General features: G+C 40.6%; 1 protein-coding gene across 3 annotated transcripts in view; it reads left to right on the forward strand.

Annotated features, from left to right (window-relative positions):
• Ash1l (ASH1 like histone lysine methyltransferase) overlaps positions 1 to 21,079 on the forward strand; it is a 138,029-nt gene that overhangs the window by 6,688 nt on the left and 110,262 nt on the right. For all 3 annotated transcript variants that reach the window (XM_036190752.1, XM_036190750.1, XM_036190753.1), the window contains exon 2: positions 15,481 to 16,000. In XM_036190752.1, the coding sequence (XP_036046645.1) occupies positions 15,581 to 16,000 (420 nt within the window). In that variant the 5' untranslated portion in view covers positions 15,481 to 15,580. The remainder of the gene's footprint in view (positions 1 to 15,480; positions 16,001 to 21,079) is intronic.

The raw sequence follows: 21,079 nt of genomic DNA on the forward strand, positions 1-21,079 counted from the left end.
CTTCCAGAAGAATGGGATACTTTAAACTTTGTTGCCACAGAAAAGGGAAATGCTCATTGCAGTAGTTTATTATTTTGTTTTGACTTATGCTGCTGGTTCTTATGATTTTTCTCAAAAAGCTGTTACTTGTTTATGTTTCTTTGTGTGGACACATGTGGTTCGCATGTATCTGTGTGTTGGTGCATGGGACCCAAAGGACAGCTTTTGGAATTGTCATTCCTTCTCAGTTGCTGTCTGTCTTGTCTTTCAAAGAGGGTCTCACTGGCCTGGCACTCAACTGGTAGGCTAGGCTGACTGGCAGGCTGGTAGCTCCAGGGACTTACCTAGCTGTTGCCATACCCCCTAGCACTGAGGTCAGGAGCAGACCACACACCAGGCAGTTTGGACATTTGTACTGGGGATCAGACACAGGGTTCCATGCTGGTAAGGTAAGCAGTGTTCAGCTGAGCTACTTCCCACTCCTGTTTCTCTCCTTGCATGAAGGTATTAACCTCTCTACTTACTTGTCATCTTAATAGTTATCGATCTTATACTCCATGTTTTAGATGTGTTTACTTTGTATAGGGACTCGTGTAACTGGGGTTGGCCAGAAACCTAGAACTCCTGGTCTTCCTGGCCCTACCTTCCAAGTGCTGGGATTATAGCCATGTGCCACCATGTCTGCCTCAGAAATCTGTCTTTCTTCCTTCTTTCCTTCTTTCCTCCCTCCCTCCTTTTTTGTTACTGTTTTTCAAGACAGGGTTTCTCTGTGTCCCAGAACTTACTCTGTAGACCACCAGGCTGGCCTTGAACTCTGAAGAGATTCACCTGCCTCTGTTGGGATTTAAGGCATGAGCTGCCACACCCAGCATGTGTTTTAATTTTAAAGGGAAGTTTTATTTTACGGGTATGGACATTTTACCTGTGTGTTGTATGTCTTTATCATTTGTCTATTGGGTGCCTATATAAGCCAGAAGTGGGTGTCGTCCCCCTGGAACTGGTTTTAAGAGATGATTGTGAGCTACCTCATGGGTACTGGAGGACTGAAGTCCTCAGGAAGAGCAACCAGTGCTCCTAACTACAGCATCTCTCCTGCCCATACTCTTTCATTCTTAAATTGAAAATAATTTTCCATAGATAGTTTACTATAACACTTCAGTATTCTATCTGATGATAGTTGGAGTTAAATGACTTTTACCAGCTATTTCTAATCTATTTTGCCAGTAGGGAATTCTCTACCAACTAAGAAAAAAAACTGAGGTGAATAGAAATTCACATGACGGCTTTTAGATGTGAAACTGTTATCAGATTCACCAGTGACAAGTAACATGTTGGTACTTTTTTATTGTTTTAGTCATACTGACAAGATGTTAAAAGCATTTTCCAGTGGAATCCAATTACACAGAGAAATGAGTTGTTGTTGGAAACAGCGAATGAGAGCCGAATTGTTCAGTGTCAAGGCGACTTGCTGTTTACGGGGTGAAGCCCATATTGTTTGATTTGAGACTGATTGTGAGCACTCTGTGTGGGCTGCTGGGGAGTTGCACTTTTGGTTTTGTTACCTGCCTTACAACCCATGATGAGCAAAAAGCAAGGAAATGAAAGTGAATGGCTCTTAGGCTGAGAGGATGCTCCAGAAAAAAGATATTTTAAATGGCTACTCTTATATAGATATTTGTTTTTTTTAAGATTTATTTACTTATTATGTACACAGAAGAGGGCACCAGATCTCATTACAGATGGTTGTGAGCCACCATGTGGTTGCTGGGAATTGAACTCAGGACCTCTGGAAGAGCGGTCAGTGCTCTTAACCTCTGAGCCATTTCTCCAGCTTTAAATGGCTACTCTTAAAGTTTAATTTATTCATTTGCCTAAATTTAGTTATTTGGATCTCATTCTTAGTTCAGGCAAGCCTGAAACTCACTATTTAAGTTTTGTCTTAAACTTGATCCTTCTGCCTCAACCTCTGGAATGCTGGAATTATAGGTATTTATTATCGTACTTAGCATGGTTTTTGTTTTTTGACATGGGATCTTGCCATTTTGCTCTGGGGGTCTGGGATCCCTGACCTCAAGTGATTGTTAAACATACTCCCCACTAAAATGGCTGACAAGTATACTGTAGCTGAGGTGAGTACCAACTCCACCAACAATATTTCATTCTTGTTTTCTTCTTTACAGCTACATTTCTTTACTTATTTAGTGTGTATGTTTGTTTGCATGCTCACATACTGAATACACATGTGGCAGTCAGGACAACTTTCCGAAGTCTGTACTCTTAAAGGGTTGTCAGGTGTAATTAGCTCGAAGGGCCTCTGAGCCATCTTGATACTGTGGTTTCTGTCTTGTCTTACTATCGTGTTTTCAAACCCATAGTAAATAAGGCATGAGTTGCTGCCTCAGCCTTCAGCTCTGCCTTTGCTGCTTTTTTCTGTACTTGAAAACTAGTCACTCTTACTGAGTTTTGTTTGTTTCAAGGAGGACACTGTGTCAATTATAAATTCATTTTGTTTTGGCTTCTTAGTGTAAATGGTAGACTTTCTAATTCATCTCTGCTGAAAAAGAAAGTTCCAGAGTTTAAATATTTCCTGACTAAGCCCAACAGGGCAAAATGCAAGGAATTTAAAAGATTGTCTTTGAAAAGAAGAAAGGAATAATTGATGTTTGAAAAATAGGGCTCAAAGTGCTTGATTCAGTCATGTAGAATAACCAACCACTACCTGAACATTAGTATATGTTTTCAGAGAAGATCCAAGATGCAGATCTCCAACAAGTAGAGTCTTCATCTCTAACTAAATGATGACAGGTTGGGAGGTTAATGTCTAGATGCAGAAAGAGATAAGGAATAATGAGCAATTACTTTGTTATTGAAGAAACTTGTTATTTGTGTGTATGTATGTTTAATTTTGAGGAAGTAAGTCAAGTAATTACAGAACAAAGTAAGGATTTTGTTCACATTAACAAGCATTTCTTAGTTGCTCCAATGTTAGTTAAAAATAATTTTTAAAAGTTGGCCGGGCGATGGTGGTGCACGCCTGTAATCCCAGCACTCGGGAGGCAGAGGCAGGCAGATCTCTGTGAGTTCGAGGCCAGACCAGCCTGGTCTACAAAGCAAGTTCCTGGACAGGCTCCAAAACTACAGAGAAACCCTGTCTCGAAAAACCAAAAAACAGCAACAACAACAAAAAAAGTCAGTTAATTGGGCTGGCTGTAGGGGCACATGCCTTTAATCCCAGGACTTGGGAGACAAAGATAGGCAGATCACCTGAGTTTGAGGCCAGCCTGGTCTACACAAAAAGCCAGTTAATTGTTAGATAATGTCATATAATACAGTTCTAAAGCTTACATTGTTAATCTGTTACTGTAAAAAAAACAAAACAGTAAAACCATAAGGGGGGACTGGAGAGATGGCTTAGTGGTTAAGAGTACTTGCTGTTCTTTCAGAGGACCAGGGTTAGATTCCTAGTCCCCACATGGCAGCTCACTACAACCCACTGCAGCTCCAGTTCCAGGTGTCAGACACCCTCTTCGACCTCTTCATGCACTGTACACAGATGGTGCCTAAACATGTATGAAGGTAACACACACACACACTAAAAATAAATGTTTAAAAAAAAATAAAAAGAAGCTGGGTGTGATGGCACAGGTCTTTGGGAGGCATAAGCAAACAGATCTCTGTGAGTTCAAGGCCAGACTGGTCTACAGAGTTCCAGACCTGCCAGATCTTTAATTTAGGATGTTTTTGAAGGTTCACCCATGTTTTTGTATTATCAGTACTAAGTTCTTTTTTAAAATATATTTATTTTTATGTATATGAAATATATGAAATACATTGTACATGTGGAGGTTGGAAGAGGGCATTGGATTCCTTGGAACTGAAGTTATAGATGGTTGTGAACCACCATGTGGGTGCTGGGAACCCAGCCTGGATCCTCTGCAAGAGCAACAAGTGCTTTTAACTATTAAGCCATCTCTGCAGTTCTCACTGTGTGTGTTGGGGGGGGGGGTTGCGGGGGGCCAGTATCTCACCTTGTCGCCCTGGCTGATCTGGAACTTAGAACTTGCTTAATGGTAGACCAGTGATCCTGGAGCTCAGAATGACCTCGTGCCTCTGCTCTACAGACGCTGGTATTATAGGCAGACTACCCATCTGGCTGCCATTCTTTCAGTGCTCACTAACTTCCCTTGGTTTAAATAATGGTGCTGTGAACACTTGTGTGCACTTATATTCCCATTTGTCTTGGGTATGTATCTAAGAGTGAAATTGTCAGGGTCATATGGCAGCTGCTGTCCTTTGAAGAACTCTTCTTTTCCAGCATTATCATACCATTTTACATTGCTGTGTCAGTGAGCGAGGGTCTCAGTTCCTGCACAGAAAACTTTTATAGACATGATTAGAGGACAACAGGCTTGCTGGGTGGGTAAGGGTGCTTGCCACCAAGCCTGATGCCCTGCATTTGATTCCTAGAACTTTTAATTGATTTCAAGCAGAGGTAATCTGGGCAGAGATTGGAAGAAAGTGCCTGCCACACCGAGAGAAGTAACTGTGTTCTAATGGAAGGAAAAGACATGGAGAACACAAATACCGTAGGTGTTACCAGTGTTTGGTTGTTTCTTGACTCTCGCTCGTTTGTAGCAGTGGGAAACAGTGAGTCTCCCATAGGTGAGAGCATTACAGCTAGAAATAAACACTGGGGATGTGCAAAGTACCATCCTGTTTGCTTTTCAGAGAGCCCTAACAGCAGCTCCTGTTTGCGCAGGAGAATTCACAGGTGCCCTGGGTCTGACTTTGAACTTGTACATACCTCCTCCACACAGTGTGTGTTAAATACTCTACTATGCTGCTAAATATGTTATTAGTTATGCTTGGGATTGAGGGTTTTTATATCTGAAAAGAGATTTTTAAAAAGAGTTTAAAGTATACAAATGGCATTTTCTAAAACATCTTTTTGGCTATAATTTGAGCCAAAAGGGAAAGCAAGGTAGCTAGACCAAGAAATTAAAAGTTTTTTCTGCATCCAGGACAAAAAAAAATTTTTTTTAAACACCAATAGCAGTGGAATTGAAGAGGATGGGGCATAATTAGCCAGTTATTGGTGAGTTTTGGTATTAGGTTGAAAGTTGGGGATAGCTAGAAAATCCAAGATGACTGCCAAGTTTCTGACTTGAGCAGCAGGTGGTGATACAGTTCTAGAGATTGGAGGAGGAATGGGCTTTGCAAAAATACTGAACAGGCTCTGATGAAGTCTGGAGTTTAAAAGTCATGTACAGTATACTTTAATACTCAAATAGAATTTAGAGTAGCAAAAGACTGGCCTCCAGGGATACTAATTATTTAGAATGCCGGTGGGCCCAAATTGAAGCAGCAAGAGAGACTTAGATGGTTAGTATTAGAGAAGTTTGTAGCTTGTGGTTGCTGTCTTCCTCTCTATCAGACCATCTTTTTTTTCTGTTGACACGAGAAGATTATAGTTGGATTATTTCAGTATATGCATATATTGTATAATGATCAAAACATGGTGTTGATTGTATCTGTCTCCTCAAATATATTACTGACTTTAATTTTAGGGTACATTTTGGTGAGCTAGTGAGCTGGGCCTGGTGACACATGCCTTTAGTTCCGGCATTCTGGAGGCAGGTAGATCTCTGTGAGTATGAGGTCAGCTTACATAGCAAGTTCCGGGGCAGCCAAGGTTATAACAGTGAGATTCTGCTTTTCATTTTTGTTTCTTTTTCTTTGGGCTTGTGAGATGGTTCAGCAAGTAAAGGTGCTTGCTGGGAATCTGAGTCACTGACCAAAGGTTTATTTTGGGGACCTACAGAACTGATTCCCTAAAGTTGTCCTCCACCCTACACAAACACACAGACACACAAACTATCAAAGGATAAGGCAGAGAGAGACTAGAAGACACTCACACACTTAGGTGTGTACTTTGGACATATACAACCAGATAGATAAAACTTCCGAACCTATTGACTACTAGATTATACTGCAGTATATATTCATGGAGTTTCAGCTTCTGGGATTTGTCTGGTAAAATTTAATAAGCATAGTCATTGTCATTTGATAACAAATTTTATTTATTTGTTTTTCTTTTTCTTTCTTTTTTGTTTGTTTTGTTTTTCGAGACAGGGCTTCTCTGTGTAGCTCTGGATATGCTGGATCTCACTTTGTAGACCAAGCTGGCCCTCGAACTCACAGAGATCTTCCTGCCTCTGCCTCTAGATGCTGGGATCAAAGGCGTGCGCCACCCCCGCCCTGCTTTCTTTTTAAATTTTTATTATTGTGTGTGTATATGAGAGGGAAGGTGAGTGCCCAGGTGTCGCAGCTCTCATGGGTTCAGAGCATGACTTTGTGTTACTCTAGAGACCAAACCCAGGCCATCTGGCTTGAGTTGCTGCCTTTTTTTTTTTTTTTTTTTTTTTTTTTAACCTGCTGAGCCATCTTGATTGGCCCAATTTTGAAACTGCTTTTAACACAGTTATCAAATCATTAAAAACACTACTACTTTTGACAGAGAGAACAAAGGACTTCTTATATAGTAGTTATTGAAGTAGTGAGAAATGACTGCATGTTTTGAAAATAAAACTGACATTGCTGACAGATTGTATGTAGAAAGATTGAGAGATAGAAGTAAGTCAGGAATGATCGCAAGTTATTAGGTAAATTGTTATAAAGGGAAAAAATTGGCTGAGCATGGTGACATATGACTAATCCAAGCACTAGGGAGGTAGAGGCAGGCTATGTATCTCTTGAGTTCGAGGCCAGCCTGGTTTACATAGTGAGTTCCAGGACAGCCAGGGCCACACAGAGAAACTGCCACACAAAAAAAAAGAGGGGTGGGTAGATTGAGTGAGTGAGTTGATGGCTCAGTGGTTGAGAGCACTGGCTGCTCTTCCAGAGGACCCATATTTGATTCCCAGTACCCACATAATGGCTCACACTTTAACTCTAGTTCCAGGAGATCCATTGCCTTCTTTTGGCCTCTCTGGGCACCAGGAATGAATGTGGTACATAGTCATACATACATAAAACACCTGTAAGACATAGGAAAATAAAGTGAAAGATTTTTCTTTTAATTTAATCAGTGGTTTTTGTTTTTTTGGTTTGGTTTGGTTTGAGGCAGGGTCTCTGTATGGCTCTGTCCACCCTGAAACTCATTATTTAGATCAGGCTGGCCTCGAACTCTACCTGTCTCTGTTTCTGAATACTGAGATATAAAGGTGTGCACCACCACTGCCCAGCTAAATGGTGCTTTTTAAGGTACAGCTTTACCTTGTAACTTGATTTAGGCTTGCCTCCAGCTCACTGTGTAGTCCAGGCTGGACGCAGACTTACAGCCTCTTTCCTGCTTCCACCGCTTCTGATCTTTTTTTCACTCTCTCCAGACTCAGTTCAAGAAATGGAAGGCAAAGTTGTTTTCCTCCATGTTTCTCAAACATCATCAAAATACTCTTTCTCGGGAGTTTGATTCTTATTGTTCTGCCTGACTAACCCTTTCTCTCCTTCCTTACCTACAGGGCTATTCAGCTCACTTGCTGTAGTCTAGTAAATTATATTGGTCATCTACAAGAATTTTAAAGAGGGGGTTGGAGAGATGAGTAAGTGGTTAGAGCACCTGCAGCTCTTGAATAGGGCCAGAGTTCAGTTCTTATCACCCATGTCAAAGTGGGTATAACCACCATTAACTCCAGTTCCAGTGGATCTGACGTGTCCTCTGGCCTCCACAGGCATCCCCCTACATGTGGGTGTGTACACATACACAGACCAACAGACACACATAAATTAAAAAAAAAAAGTCGTTTTAGGATTTTAAAGAAATTAAAATGTAGGATAGCTCCATATGAATACTGTGCTATGTACATGGAGTCTTAGTAGTTCATTTGTATCTGGTTTTTAATGTTGACAAAGGGAATGATTGCAATCACTGATTTTGCCTAATGAAGTTGGTAGAGCAAATACAAATATATCTTAAGCCAGATGTGGTTTATACCTTTAATCTTAGCACTGGAGAAATGGAGGCATAAAGATTGCATTGAGTTCAAGGCTATCCTAGGCTTCAAAGTTTCTGAAAACAAAAAACAATTCAAAGTAAAATAAGTTTATTAGAGTCAGATGTGAAAGTTACTTGACTGTAATCCTAGCATTGGAGAGGTAGAAACTGCAAGATTGTTACAAATCACAGGTCATCCAGGACTATATTGTGAATAAGGAGATATTATCTTAAGAAATAAAACAAAGTAAAAATTCTCATAGATGAACATTATCTTAAGATAAATGTGGGTAACCATTGTTATTTCTACAATGTAGCAACTGAAATATTTTTCTTGACAAATAAGTTTTTATTGTTCACTATTTTTAAAATATATACGAATGAAGTAATTTTAAATGTTAATTGCCTTTATCAAGCGAAAAAAGACAACTTCATGAGGTTTTCATGTGTGTTTGGTTAAAGTAATAATGCTGTGTATAGAGTGAATTCTATGCATCTATTTCTAGTAGTTGACTTGATACACTTAAAAATGTTTCACAGCTACCCAAAGTTTAATACATTTATTACTGAACTCTTTTTCTTTTAAATAGATATTTGTTTTATGTGTTAGGGGTATTTTGCCTGCTTGATTGTGCACCAGGATTATCCAAATCCTAAAGAGCCAATTTGTAACGAGGCAGTTTATAAGCAATTCTTTTTTTGAGCTGAGGTTTGAACCCAGGGCCTTGTGCTTACTAGGCAAGCGCTCTACCACTGAGCTAAATCCCACCCTGTAAGCAATTCTTATTGCCTTCCTGGTTTCATTTTGTGCTCATACTATCTCAGGAATCATAATTTTAGGGAGTTTTCTCATACATACTGTTTCCTTTGGTAGGATCTTTTTGCTGTTCCTATGTTAATTTTACATACTATATCATAATAGTTAATACCTTTTGTTAATTATACCTGTACATTTTAACTGTATTCATATAAGTTGTTTGCTTCCTTTCTAAAATTTAGATTTCATGATAGCAGTATTTGACCTATAACTATATCATATTGTGTCATACAGTTCTTAAGATAATTTTGAGGCTCTCAGAAAATATTTGTTAAATTAATAAAGGGGTATATTAAGAATAATGAATTACGGATGGGGGGAGATGGTTGAGTGTCTGGCGCACAGGCATAAAAACTTGAGGTCATATCCCTAGAACCTATAGAAGTTGAGCTGTAACTCCTGAGATGGAGGAGGGGAGAGGACAGGTGGATCCTTGCAGTTCATTGGCCAGTCAACTTAGCTAGATCAGTGAGCGTGGGGTTCTGTGAGAAGCTCTAACTCGAGGGGTAACAGTGAGGTGGCTCAGTAGATAAAGGCTCCTGATGCTAAGCGTAACAACTTGAATTTGATCAAACATGGTGAAAGGAGAGAACTGACTCCTCAAAGTTGTCATCCGACCTCAAAACTTATGCTATAGAATGTGCACATTCACATGCCTGTGCTTGCGTGTACACCCAGAGAGAATAAACAAATCAAATAAATAAACAAGTAAGTAAATAAATGGAGAGCTATCGAGGAAATGACCAGATGTTGTCCTCAGGTCTTTACATGCACGGGCATACCTGTTCATTCATACACTCAGGTACGCACCCTAGTCCATCTCCCTTGCATGCACACCTTTAATGAATCGATGAAGGGAACAGTTGACCGATCAGAGAAGTAGGAGGGAAGCCAATAGAATTCTAAATGTAGCTGGCCGAGAGGAGTACAAATCAGGTCTGAAAATGATTTTTGAGAGGCTGTATGACACACTTAAGAAAAACCAGGCCAACCTGACTGAGCCTTTATGAGTAGATTTGACTCTTTCTTTTATTGGCCATTAGCCTGTCTTTTCATCTATAAAAAGGAATAGTAACTACATCATGGTGTTAGTGAGATTTAAGTTAAATATGTGAAGCATTAGTGTAGAGCTTTGCGCATATTAAAACTCAGCAAATATTAGGGATTTTAATTTTATGTTATATATGTTAAACTTACTGGCAGGACTCATTTGTAGAACTTATAAAGTTTATCATTAATTTTATATTGTTTTCCTAAGTAGTGTTCTATCAAAGTATGCTTATTTCTTTCCCATTCCTGATGGTAGGTAGACAGGTTATTCACACAGTCCACCTACTTCCACACAGAGTTAAATTGTCATAGTTACTTTGTGTCAGAGACCAAAGCCTGTTTGTTTCTCTTCCTCCTCCTCCTCCCCTCCCTCCTTGTTCTGGGGTTGAACCTTGTGCATGTTAGGCGAGCTCTGTACTAAGCGATTCCTTCAGCCTTATGACAGTGTATTAATATGTATTCATTAATGTGTGTGTTCATAAGAGGGTGCATTGAAGGCAATTAAACCTACTGAGCTATTGGCCTTTTTATTTTATCAGATCTGTTTGTATATATCAGATTACTTGTATATGGGACTACTGTGGCAGGTGGCAGTAGGTAGAGGGATTCACTTGAGAGGAGAAATAGGGTATAGATACGAAAAACAAGTTTGAGTTTTTCTGCTCACACATTTTACATATATGTGGTGGAGGTTATTTCTTTCTCTTTCATGTAACCCAGATTGGCCCTGAATTTGCTCTATATCTCCAGGGCTGGAATTGCAGAAGTATATCCCCATATCCAGTTGTTGTTTATGTTTTTGATGTTGGGAAATACGTCCAAGTCTTCATACGTGATAAGCTAGATGCCTAGTTAGAAATTGTAAATTTATGTTGCTTTCCTGGGTATTTAGTGGCAACATTGCTGAAATGGACTAGTAATATTCTTAAATTATTATGGTGATTTATAAAGAATTCATAAGCAATTCTACCATATTGTTAAATTATAGTGATATAAATGTGTATGTCCTACTAATGTAAGTAATTTTCTAGTTTGTTCTTACCAATAATGATGTGTGTTCAAGGACTCTATGCTTTAAAGCTAGTGTTGACTTCCTTTTGTAAGTCTTCCTTTTTGAGTCTTATATGCCCTGGGCTGTCTTTGAACTTCTGATTGCCCTATCTCTACCTAATCAGTTTTGGGATTAGAACCCAGGACTTGATATGTACTAGGCAAGCACTATATCAGCTGACCTATATATCCCTCTTTTCAGTTTCACTAGTTTGTTTTGGATTTTTCCAGAGACTTGAAAATGTAAACCACAAAACTGCATTTAAAATGAATGTTGAATTTGCTTCTTTGAGCAGAAAGGCAACAGTTTTTGTTTCTGGGGGTTTTTGTTTCTTTGTTTTTGGTGTTTGGTTTTTTAAGACAAGGTTTCTCTGTGTAACAGTCCTAGCTGTCCTGGAACTCACTCTGTAGCCCAGGCTGGCCTCAAACTCACAGAGATCCACCTGCCTCTGCCTCCCAAGTGCTGGGATTAAAGATGTGTGCCACCACTGCCTGGCCAAGACAACAGTTCTTAAATCTATTAAGCGGCACAATGTTATTCATTAAGTGGTGGTGTTTACCATGTGAGAAAAGTCAGGAGGAATAGGAATAGGTCTATGGAATGGCTGTGCAGGAAGAGGGGAGGAATACGTGGAACCTGCCTTTACACACACACACACACACACACACACACACCACACACCCCCGCGCACGTGTGTATATGGACTTACACGTAGCTATGTCACACATGCACATAGATTACCTGATCATGCAGAGCATGGATTACGTAGGACGTAAGGCCCTGGGATGACTAAGCATCTTCCTCGAGCATGCTCTGTCATGTAGCTGGGGGAGTGGCTAGAAATTCTAACATACACTGTACAAGGAAACAGGGGAAGTTATGTGACAACATGGCTCCCTTAATTCTGGATGGAAACACTTCCCCATTCACAAACAACATTCATTACTTCAAACATTCAAAATGGTTCTATTTTAGCTGGAGTGCACTCCTGTAACCTCAGCTCTTGGAGGATGAAGCAGAAAGATCTCAAGTTGAAGGCCAGTAATGAGACTATCAAAACAATAACAGCAGAAACTCTCAGTCTGTAATCTAGAACTTTTTGTGTTTTTCGAGATATGGTTTCTCTGTGTAGCCTGGGCTGTCCTGGAGCTCACTCTGTAGACCAGGCTGGCCCCAAACTCACAGAGATCTGCTGCCTCTGCCTCCCTAGCACTGAAATTAAAGGCGTACACCACCACCCATAATCTATAACATTTGATGCTAGAAATTTTGCTTGGGGGTTGTTGGTTTTATACTGTTTTTTTTTTTTTTGTAGATAATACCATATTGATTGAATGAACCGACAGTGATTTGTTGAAGATTTTGGGAAAGCACTCTTTTATCAAACACTTTAATATTCTGTATTATTGAATATATTTCACAGAAATTCTGGTAATTAAAAAACTAAAATCAATTCAGTTCAAGTTTTGTCACTGCTAAGTTGAGGGGAAACATTTGGTTTTCAGTTTTAGGGATTTCTGTATTCTGAATCTTATCGTGCAAACCAGTAGAACCTTGTGTTTGAGAGGGAGGACGCGTCTGATGGAACCACAGATGCACCGAAAGTATAAAAACATTTACTTCCAAACTACACTGTTTTTCAAGATTGTAGGCCTGGGTGTTTAATCGAGCCTTTGTTTGTTGTTTCCTTCCTGTTTGTGTTTTGTCCTTGAAACAAAGGCTGACTAACACGCCCCTCTGGCCATGAACTTGGAAGTTGTGCTTCAGACCTCTCAAGTTTTGGCATCATATGCATACACTATTTTATTTGGCTGTATTTTTTTGTTCAAATTTATTATTTTTTGCCATTGCTGACGATTACACCCAGGGTCTTACACATGGCAGAAGAATGTTGTACAGATAAGATGTAATCCCAGATAGATCTATCAGTCTTCAAGAATACTGAATTATTAGACGCTGGAGAGATAACTTAGAGGCTAAGAGCTTTTTGCTCTTGGAGAGGACCAAGCTGGATTCCCAGCACCGACATGGTGGCTCACAACCATTAGTAACCCCAGTTCCAGGGGACCTGACACCCTCTTCTGGCTTCCGTGGGCACAAGGTTCACACATAGTGCACAGACATACATTCAGGCAAAACACCTATACGTAGAAATAAACATAAGAAAAAAACATAATTCACTATACCTATATTGCTATATAGGCTCAGTGGTTAATAGTACTTGTCACTCCAGCCTAACCACCTGAGTTCAACCCCCAGAACCTGTGGTGGAAGGAGAGAACCGACTCCTGAAATCTGTCCTCTGGCCTCCACACGTGTGCCATGGGGCCAGCACACCTATACTTTTAAACGCACACTCAAACACTGGCAATAAATTTTTTAAAGCTTTTTTTAGTTGTGTGTGTATGAGTCTTGCCTGAGTGTATGTAATAGAGCACGTGCACGCCTGATGCCTGCATAGGTAGAGGAGCAGGATGGCCTGAACTAGATTACAGATGGCAGTGAGTCATCTGGGTGTTGGGAACGAAGCCCAGGGCTTCTGCAAGAGCGGCAAATGCGCCAACTCCTCAGCCTCATGGTAAACAAACAATTGGTAAAGAGAATACTGAGTTATTTGTTTTGCTTTTTATTTACTAATCAGCCCTCTGATTTTGTGATAGAACCTGGTTGATTTCCTGAGGACTTTTATGTAATAAAAAGGAAGGTTCCGGGGCTGGAAAGATGGCTCAGAGGTTTAAGCTTCTTCCAGAGGTCCTGAGTTCAATTCCCAGCACCCACATGGTGACTCACAACCATCTGTAATGGGATCTGATGTCCTCTGCTATTCAGGTGTACATGCAGATAGAACACTCATATGTATAAATAAATAAATTGTTAAAAAACAAAAGAGATTCCATGTGCAAATTCTTAGATTAGGTGGGCTACTTATCTTTTTTTTAAAGTTGGCATGTTGATTTGAAAACATATATTTGGGAAATTGAAATGTATCAACTATTTGCTATTAGGAAAACAATGAAAATAAATTTTTCAATAATTCCTATAATTATTTGTTTAATGTTCATGTTTTCACTTCATTATAGGCCTCAAATTTAGGAAGTGGGTCTGTTGAATATGTATTTTCTTTTTAGGGCACAGTATAATACCTGTCATTCAGTAAATGCCCAGGAATATTTTTCATTGGATTAGTGAATAAGTTCAGAGTTAGTGTGTGGTAGCAACAGAGATTATTCTGCCTGAGAATCTTAACCTATAACCACCGTGTAGGTGCTGGGAATTGAACCCTCATCCTCTGGAAGCATACCCAGTGCCCTTAACTACTCAGCTGTCTATCTTTCCAATTCTAATCCTGACAGTTATTAAAATAAAATGTTTGAACACTGAAACCTACTTAAAGCCAGCAAAATAATTCTTTTTTTAATAAAATAGATTTTATTTAAAAATGTAGAAAAAAATATATTTTTTTTTAAATTAAATTCTCATGCCAGGTATAGTAGTGCTCATTTTAATCCTAGCGTTTTGGAGGCTGAGGAAGGAGGACTTTGAGCTTTGAGCTTTATAGGCAGACCCTGTATTACAGGGGTGGAGAGAAAAGAAACAGACTTCAAATACACAAAGTTACTTCTATGTTGTATTTGTAATTGTGCATCAGTTACAGAAGCTTCTTTGCTGGTTTATAATGATTTTTAGTTGTTTAATTTTTTTTTAAAGATTTATTTATTTATTATGTATACAGAAGAGGGCGCCAGATCTCATTACAGATGGTTGTGAGCCATCATGTGGTTGTTGGGAATTGAACTCAGGACCTCTGGAAGAGCAGTCAGTGCTCTTAACTTCTGAGCCATCTCTCCAGCCCGATGTTTTGTTTTTCTAGACAAGGTTTCTCTGTATAGCCCTGGCTGTCCTGGAACTTTCTCTGTAGACCAGGCTAGTTTTAAATTCAGAGATCTGCCTCTGCCTCCTGAGTGTTGGGATCAAAAGAGTTCCACCTGTATGGAAGTGCCCTGTAGTTTTGTTTTAAGGACTCCAATCTCGAGCCAGTTGGGCTGCACACCTGTGATCCTAGCACTTTGGAACTGGAGGCAGCAGGGTCAGATTAAGATCATCTTTAGATAGCAATTTCAAGGCCAGCCTGTGTTACATGAGATCCTTGGTCAAAAAACAAGACACACACACACACAGATGCATGCATGCATGCATGCATACATACATACATACATACATACATACATACATACATAGGAGAGAGAGAAGCGGAAGGAGAGAGATCTGCTCTTGTCTTTGCCCCTGAAGCACTGTGATCTAGGAATGTGCTGCCATGCTCTGCTGTGATGGTGATTCTTAAGTTTTGATTTGTACTACAATTTTGTAACTTATTCATATCTACTGAACAATGAAAAGAAATCTGAAGTTTAAGTGAATTCACAATTAAATGATTTGTATATGTTGTAAGCTACATTTTGATCTGATTTTTTTGTTTTTTTGGTTTTTTTGTTTTTTTTTTGGCTGCTTTTCCTGCCATCCTTATTGCTCCTTTCTTACATTAATCCTTTGTTTATTTCTGATAAATTTTTGTTATGATCTGTCCTGCAGGGAAAGAGATGCTGGTCGCAAGTTTTGGAAATCCGTATTTTTTTATGGAACAGTGTTCTGTAAAAGTTTTGTAAGCTTCCTTGGCAATAAACCACTTGGGATGGACTCTAGGAATACTGCTATGTTAGGATTGGGTTCTGATTCCGAAGGATTTTCAAGAAAGAGTCCTTCTGCCATCAGTCCTGGCACTCTGGCCAGCAAGAGAGAAGTAGAAGGAGAGAGCACCACGGAAGAAGAGGAGGGACTGCGTAAGCGGACTCGAGAAAGGAGCGCTGACGCAGGACAGGATGATGGCCTACCTGACGCACAGCAGCAGTTCTCAGTGAAAGAAACAAACTTCTCAGAGGGGAACTTAAAGTTGAAAATTGGTCTTCAGGCTAAGAGAACTAAAAAGCCTCCCAAGAACTTGGAGAACTATGTGTGTCGGCCTGCCGTAAAAACCACCGTGAAGCACTCGAGGAGGGCACTTCAAAGTGGGAAGATGGCAGATGGGAAGAGTGACCACTGCCCTTCAAAGTGGGTGAGTGCGCTTCCCCAGCACACGGCCAGTGCCAGCGCTTGGATTTCTCTAGTAATCTTATTTACACCAGTCTCCAGTTCTTTCTGACAGGCTGTTAAGGGATGCTAAAAGTATAACAATATAATGATGTCTACGTTTACATTTTTATTTGTGTGAGTGTGTAGAGGTGTCACTTTGTGTCTGTAGAGGTCAGAGGACAACCTTAGTGACTGTTCTTTCCCCCTCGTGTGATTTCTGGGGTGTCAGCTTAGGACAGGCTTTTATGACAAGTGTCCTTAGCACCTGAGCCCTCTTACAGGTACATTTGTCTGTACCTGTATTTTATTTGTAAAATTATGACATGTAAAATGGAGCTAATGTATGGTAAACAATTCAGATTGTTGCTCCTAGTGTAACAGTGGGAAAAATTATATATAAAGTTGGCAATTATATTTAGGAAATACAGATTTGAATCTTGTCTATTTCCGATAATGAAGGGAAGAACATATTAACAAAATAAATTGAGGCTCAGATAAGAAATTCTCATAGCACCTCTCTTTTAACATGGTTGGAAGGATGTGATTCACCAACATAATGAGAGCTTTTGTCAAGTGAATTGTTTCATAAGACATTTATGTTGCCGTTTCTCGTAAGGCACACTGCAGATCAGTAATCCTGGCTTCTCTGGAAACCGGTGCAGGATATCCTGACTCAAAGCAACAAACAAACAGAAACCCAAGTTGCTTTCTTCCTGCCACTACTCAAATACAATGACTACTTTTTCTTTTAGAAAAAAAATTTGATTTAATGTAAGCATGGTGGGGCATGCCTTGGACTTGAGTATGGGAGGCAGCAGCAGGTGGATCTCTGAGTTTGAGGCCAGCCTGGTCTACATGGGGAGTTCCATGCCAGCCAGAGCTACATAGTGAGACATTGTCTCTAAATGAATGAATGAATGAATGAATGAATGATTGATTGATTTGAGGTACATGAGTGTTTTGTTTGCTTGTATGTCTCTTCTCAATGTGCTCACACCTGGTTCCCACAAAGACCAGAATAAGGTATAGGATTCCCTAGAGTTGAAGTTACAGACAGTTGTAAGCCTCCCTGTGGATACTGGGAACTGAACTCTGGTCCAATAGAAGAACAGTCTGTGCTTTTAACCACTGAGCCATCTTTCCAGCCCCTTGACTAATTTTCCTTAACTTCGCTCTGTCTAGTAACAGTAGCAATTTATGTGACAGACTTTAGACCAGAAGTTTTAGTTATGTTATTTAGTATCAGTCTGTATATACAATGTATATCCTTTACAGGATGAAAAGTGTGCATTAGTAATAAGGCTGGCACTAGATAGAATTGGTTTAACACTTTATCTGATATTTAATAGTAATCTGCACTGTATGAAATGACTTTTATTCTTTGTTTTTCTCTGTGGTCCATATTGTTTTATGTTAATGATGCTTTGTTTGCATGTGTTATCTGTGTACCATGCATGCAGTGCTCACGGAAGCCAGTAGAGGACATCAGAACCCCTTTGGACTGTGGTTACATAAGGTTGTGACCACCAGCCATGTGGGTGCTAGGAATCCAACCTGGTTCTTCTGAACCAGCAGCTGAGCCATCTCTCTAGCCCCTCTTCTCCCTACCCTCACCTTTTTTTTAAAGAAGAGTCTTTGCAGGTTGGGGATTTAGCTCAGTGGCAGAGCGCTTGCCTAGCAAGTGCAAGGCCCTGGGTTCGATCCTCAGCTCTGGAAAAAAAGGAGAGTCTTTGCTGCATTACTCAGGCTGTCCTCAAACTTGTACTCTTCCTAGCTCAGCCAACCGGGTCCTGGGAGTGCAGACGTGCCGCTATCCTTACCTTATCATTAATTCTTTTTTATTATTATTATTATATATTATTTTTATTTTTTGAGACAGGCTTTCTTTGTGTAGCTTTGGTACCTGTCCTGGACCTCACTCTGTAGACCAGGCTGGCCTCGATCTCACAGAGATCTGCTGCCTCTGCCTCCCCAGTGCTGGGATTAAAAGCGTGCACCACCACCGCCCGGCCTATTGTTTTAAAGAATTATTTAAAAGTCTGTAAGTGTCTGGTATATGCAATGCATGTGTGCAGGTATGTTGGTGTGTAGAGACCAAAGGAAGGCATCAAGTGTCCTGTTGTTCTTCACATCATTCCTTTGAAACAGGGTTGCTCACTGGCTCTGGAGGCAAGCTGCCATCTCCCAAGCCCCTGCAATCTTCCTATCTCCGTCCATGATGGTGCTAGTGTTGGATGTGCATGACCATGCCCAGCTATGTAGTTGCTGGGAACTGGAACTCAAATCTTTATGTCTGCAGAGCACTCTTACTCTGTGGGCCATCTCCCCAGCTCCTGATTCTGTTTGTGATAGAGTCTTCTGTATGTCTCAGGCTGACCTAGAATTCATACTTCTCCTCTCCAAGCCTCACAAGTGCAAAGACTATGGGATGTGACACCACACCTATCTCATTACCATTAATTCTTTTTCTTTTTTTCCTTCCTTCCTTCCTTCCTTCCTTCCTTCCTTCCTTCCTTCCTTCCTTCCTTTTTGTTCCAGAGCTGAGGATCGAACCCAGGGCCTTGTGCTTGCTAGGCAAGCACTCTGCCACTGAGTTAAATCCCCAACCAACACCCCCCCTTTTTTTTTTAGTTAGTAGAAGAGTTGTATCCTGCAGTGTGTATACAGATTTAAGAACCACTTTGTGAGTTGGTTCTCTCATTCCGCCATGGGTCCTAGAAATTGAACTCAGATCCTCAGCCTTGCTTGGCAAAGCACCTTTATTCACTGAGCTGTCTTGTTGGCCCGCATTATCTGTAAGTGTGTGTTTCACATGTTTCCAGAGTCCATGCTGCAGGTTCTTTGTTTGTGGGGTTGTTACAGCATACAGAAGTGCGAGTGTGGGCTGAGATAGGGCCCACCAGGCAGGGGTGACACAGGCCTGTAATCCCAGCACTTGGGAGGCAGAGCCAGGCGGATCTTTGTGAGTTCGAGGCCAGCCTGGGCTACAGAGCAAGATCCAGGACAGGCTCCAAAACTACAGAGAAACCCTGTCTCGAAAAACCAAAACGAACAAACAAAAAGACAGGGTCCCTTGCACCTTGGGCTAGCCTCTAAATTGCTATGTAGACACATTTTTACCTTGAACTCTTGACCTTCCACCTTGGCGTGGGTTTATTGGAGTAGACCACCTGGTTTGGCCAGGATTTTTTGTTTTGTTTTGGTTGAGTTGTGTTTTGTTTAGAGCTGGACGTCTTGCTCTGTCACTCTGGCTGATCTGGAATTCACTGTAGGCCTTGCTGACCTCAAATTCGCAGAGATCTGTCTGTCTCTGCTTCCAGGGTGCTGGGATTAAAAGCATGGCCATTAATAAATTATTTATTTATTAGTACTTTGGGGGAAGGGTTGAACCCAGAGCTTCATGTGCCCTTTACCACTAGGTTGCGTTCCCCAGTCTTCTGGTCACAACTGGTGAGGTGGACTGTTGACATTTCCTCAGAGGAGGAGTTGGGGTTATAAGCAGTTCTGCCTTGATTGTACATGGCCCTAGTATCAGGGAGAGGTTAGATATGTAGGATAGAGAAGAGTGCTCCGTCTGTACATCATCCATGCTGGGTACAGACTTCCCGATGTTGCTGTAGTCACCCATGCCCTGTAAGTAAGCTCAGTAAACTAACTGGTCTCTCTGGCCTCTACCCCCTGTTGTAGTGGGTTTGTGATTGGTATGTAGGAAGAAAGGCTGGTGGTTTTGTTTGTTTGTTTGTTTTTGTTTTTTTTATTTGATTGAGTATCCTGCCATTTTTGCTTAAAGTGTTGATCAGTTCTCCGAGCTTTCTGACGAAGGGCTCTAAGGCCTTGCTCAGGTAGAGTCCTGTCACCCAGAGACAGTACTCTGACTTCTTCCCCCCCTCTTCGTGTCCTTTTATCTGCTTGTCTGTCTTAGCGCCCCAAGACCTCTCTAGTAGTGGAGAAAGCGAACTCCCTAAAATTAGGTTATCCTAATGCTTCTGAAGCTCCCCCCCCTTATATAATGTTGGCCGTAGTTTGACACTGATTGATTGATTGATTGTGTTTTTGAGACAGGGGTTCTCTGTGAAGCCTTGGCTGTCCTGGAACTCAGAGATTCCCCTGCCTCTCCCTGCCTGGCACTTGAGTCTCACTGTGCAGTTTTGGCTGTCCTGGAACGCTCGGTATAGGGTGATGTTGGATTCTCAGAGATCCGCATACTTTGGATTCCTGAGTGCTGGGATTAAAGGCATATGAAACTGTGCCCAGCGCTTCAGGACTTTTACCATAAAGAGATGTTACGTTTGTCAAGTTTTTCTATCTTGTTAAATAACCAATTTTTCTGTCTTTTTAAAGAACTAATTTTTTGTTTGTTTGTTTGTTTCTTTATTTATTTATTTATTTATTTATGTTTTGGTTTTTCGAGACTGGGTTTCTCTGTAGCTTTGGAGCCTGTCCTGGACTAGCTCTGTAGACCAGGCTGGCCTCGAACTCACAGAGATCCACCTGCCTCTGCCTCTCGAGTGCTGGGATTACAGGTGTGCGCCACCACCACCCGGTGTTTCTATCTTTTTAAAGAACCAGTTTTTGTGTTTTTTGGCTCATATCTTGCTTTTACTTGTTTGATTCCATTCCATTAATTTCTTCCCTAATCTTAATGATCTACTGTTTTGGGGGTTTCACTTGTTTTTCTTTTTCCTAGGCCCTAAGGTATATCATTAAATTGTTTCAGATTTCTCTGTGGTGTTTGGTTTTTAATGTGAGCGTTTAAAGCTTTAGACTTTCCCTTTAGTACTGGTTGCCTTGTATCCTATAGGGTTGGTGTATCGTGTTTTCAGTAGTGTGTTGTTTAATCTCCATGATGAAGCTCTCTCTGCTCTTGGGTTTCTCTCATTCTGTTGTGCTTTGTGTATGCTATGCGATCTGTTTTAGAGAAGGTTCCATGGGCTTCTGAGAAGAATACGTCTTCTGCAGTGTTTGGATGGAATAGACTGTAGTTAGATCCCTGTTATTTAGGATATCATTGAATTCAGAGAGTTCTCTTCTTATATTTGTTGAAAACATCTGTCAGTTGTGA

The sequence above is a fragment of the Onychomys torridus genome, chromosome 6 (assembly GCF_903995425.1).
Source record: "Onychomys torridus chromosome 6, mOncTor1.1, whole genome shotgun sequence".
NCBI lineage: Eukaryota > Metazoa > Chordata > Mammalia > Rodentia > Cricetidae > Onychomys > Onychomys torridus.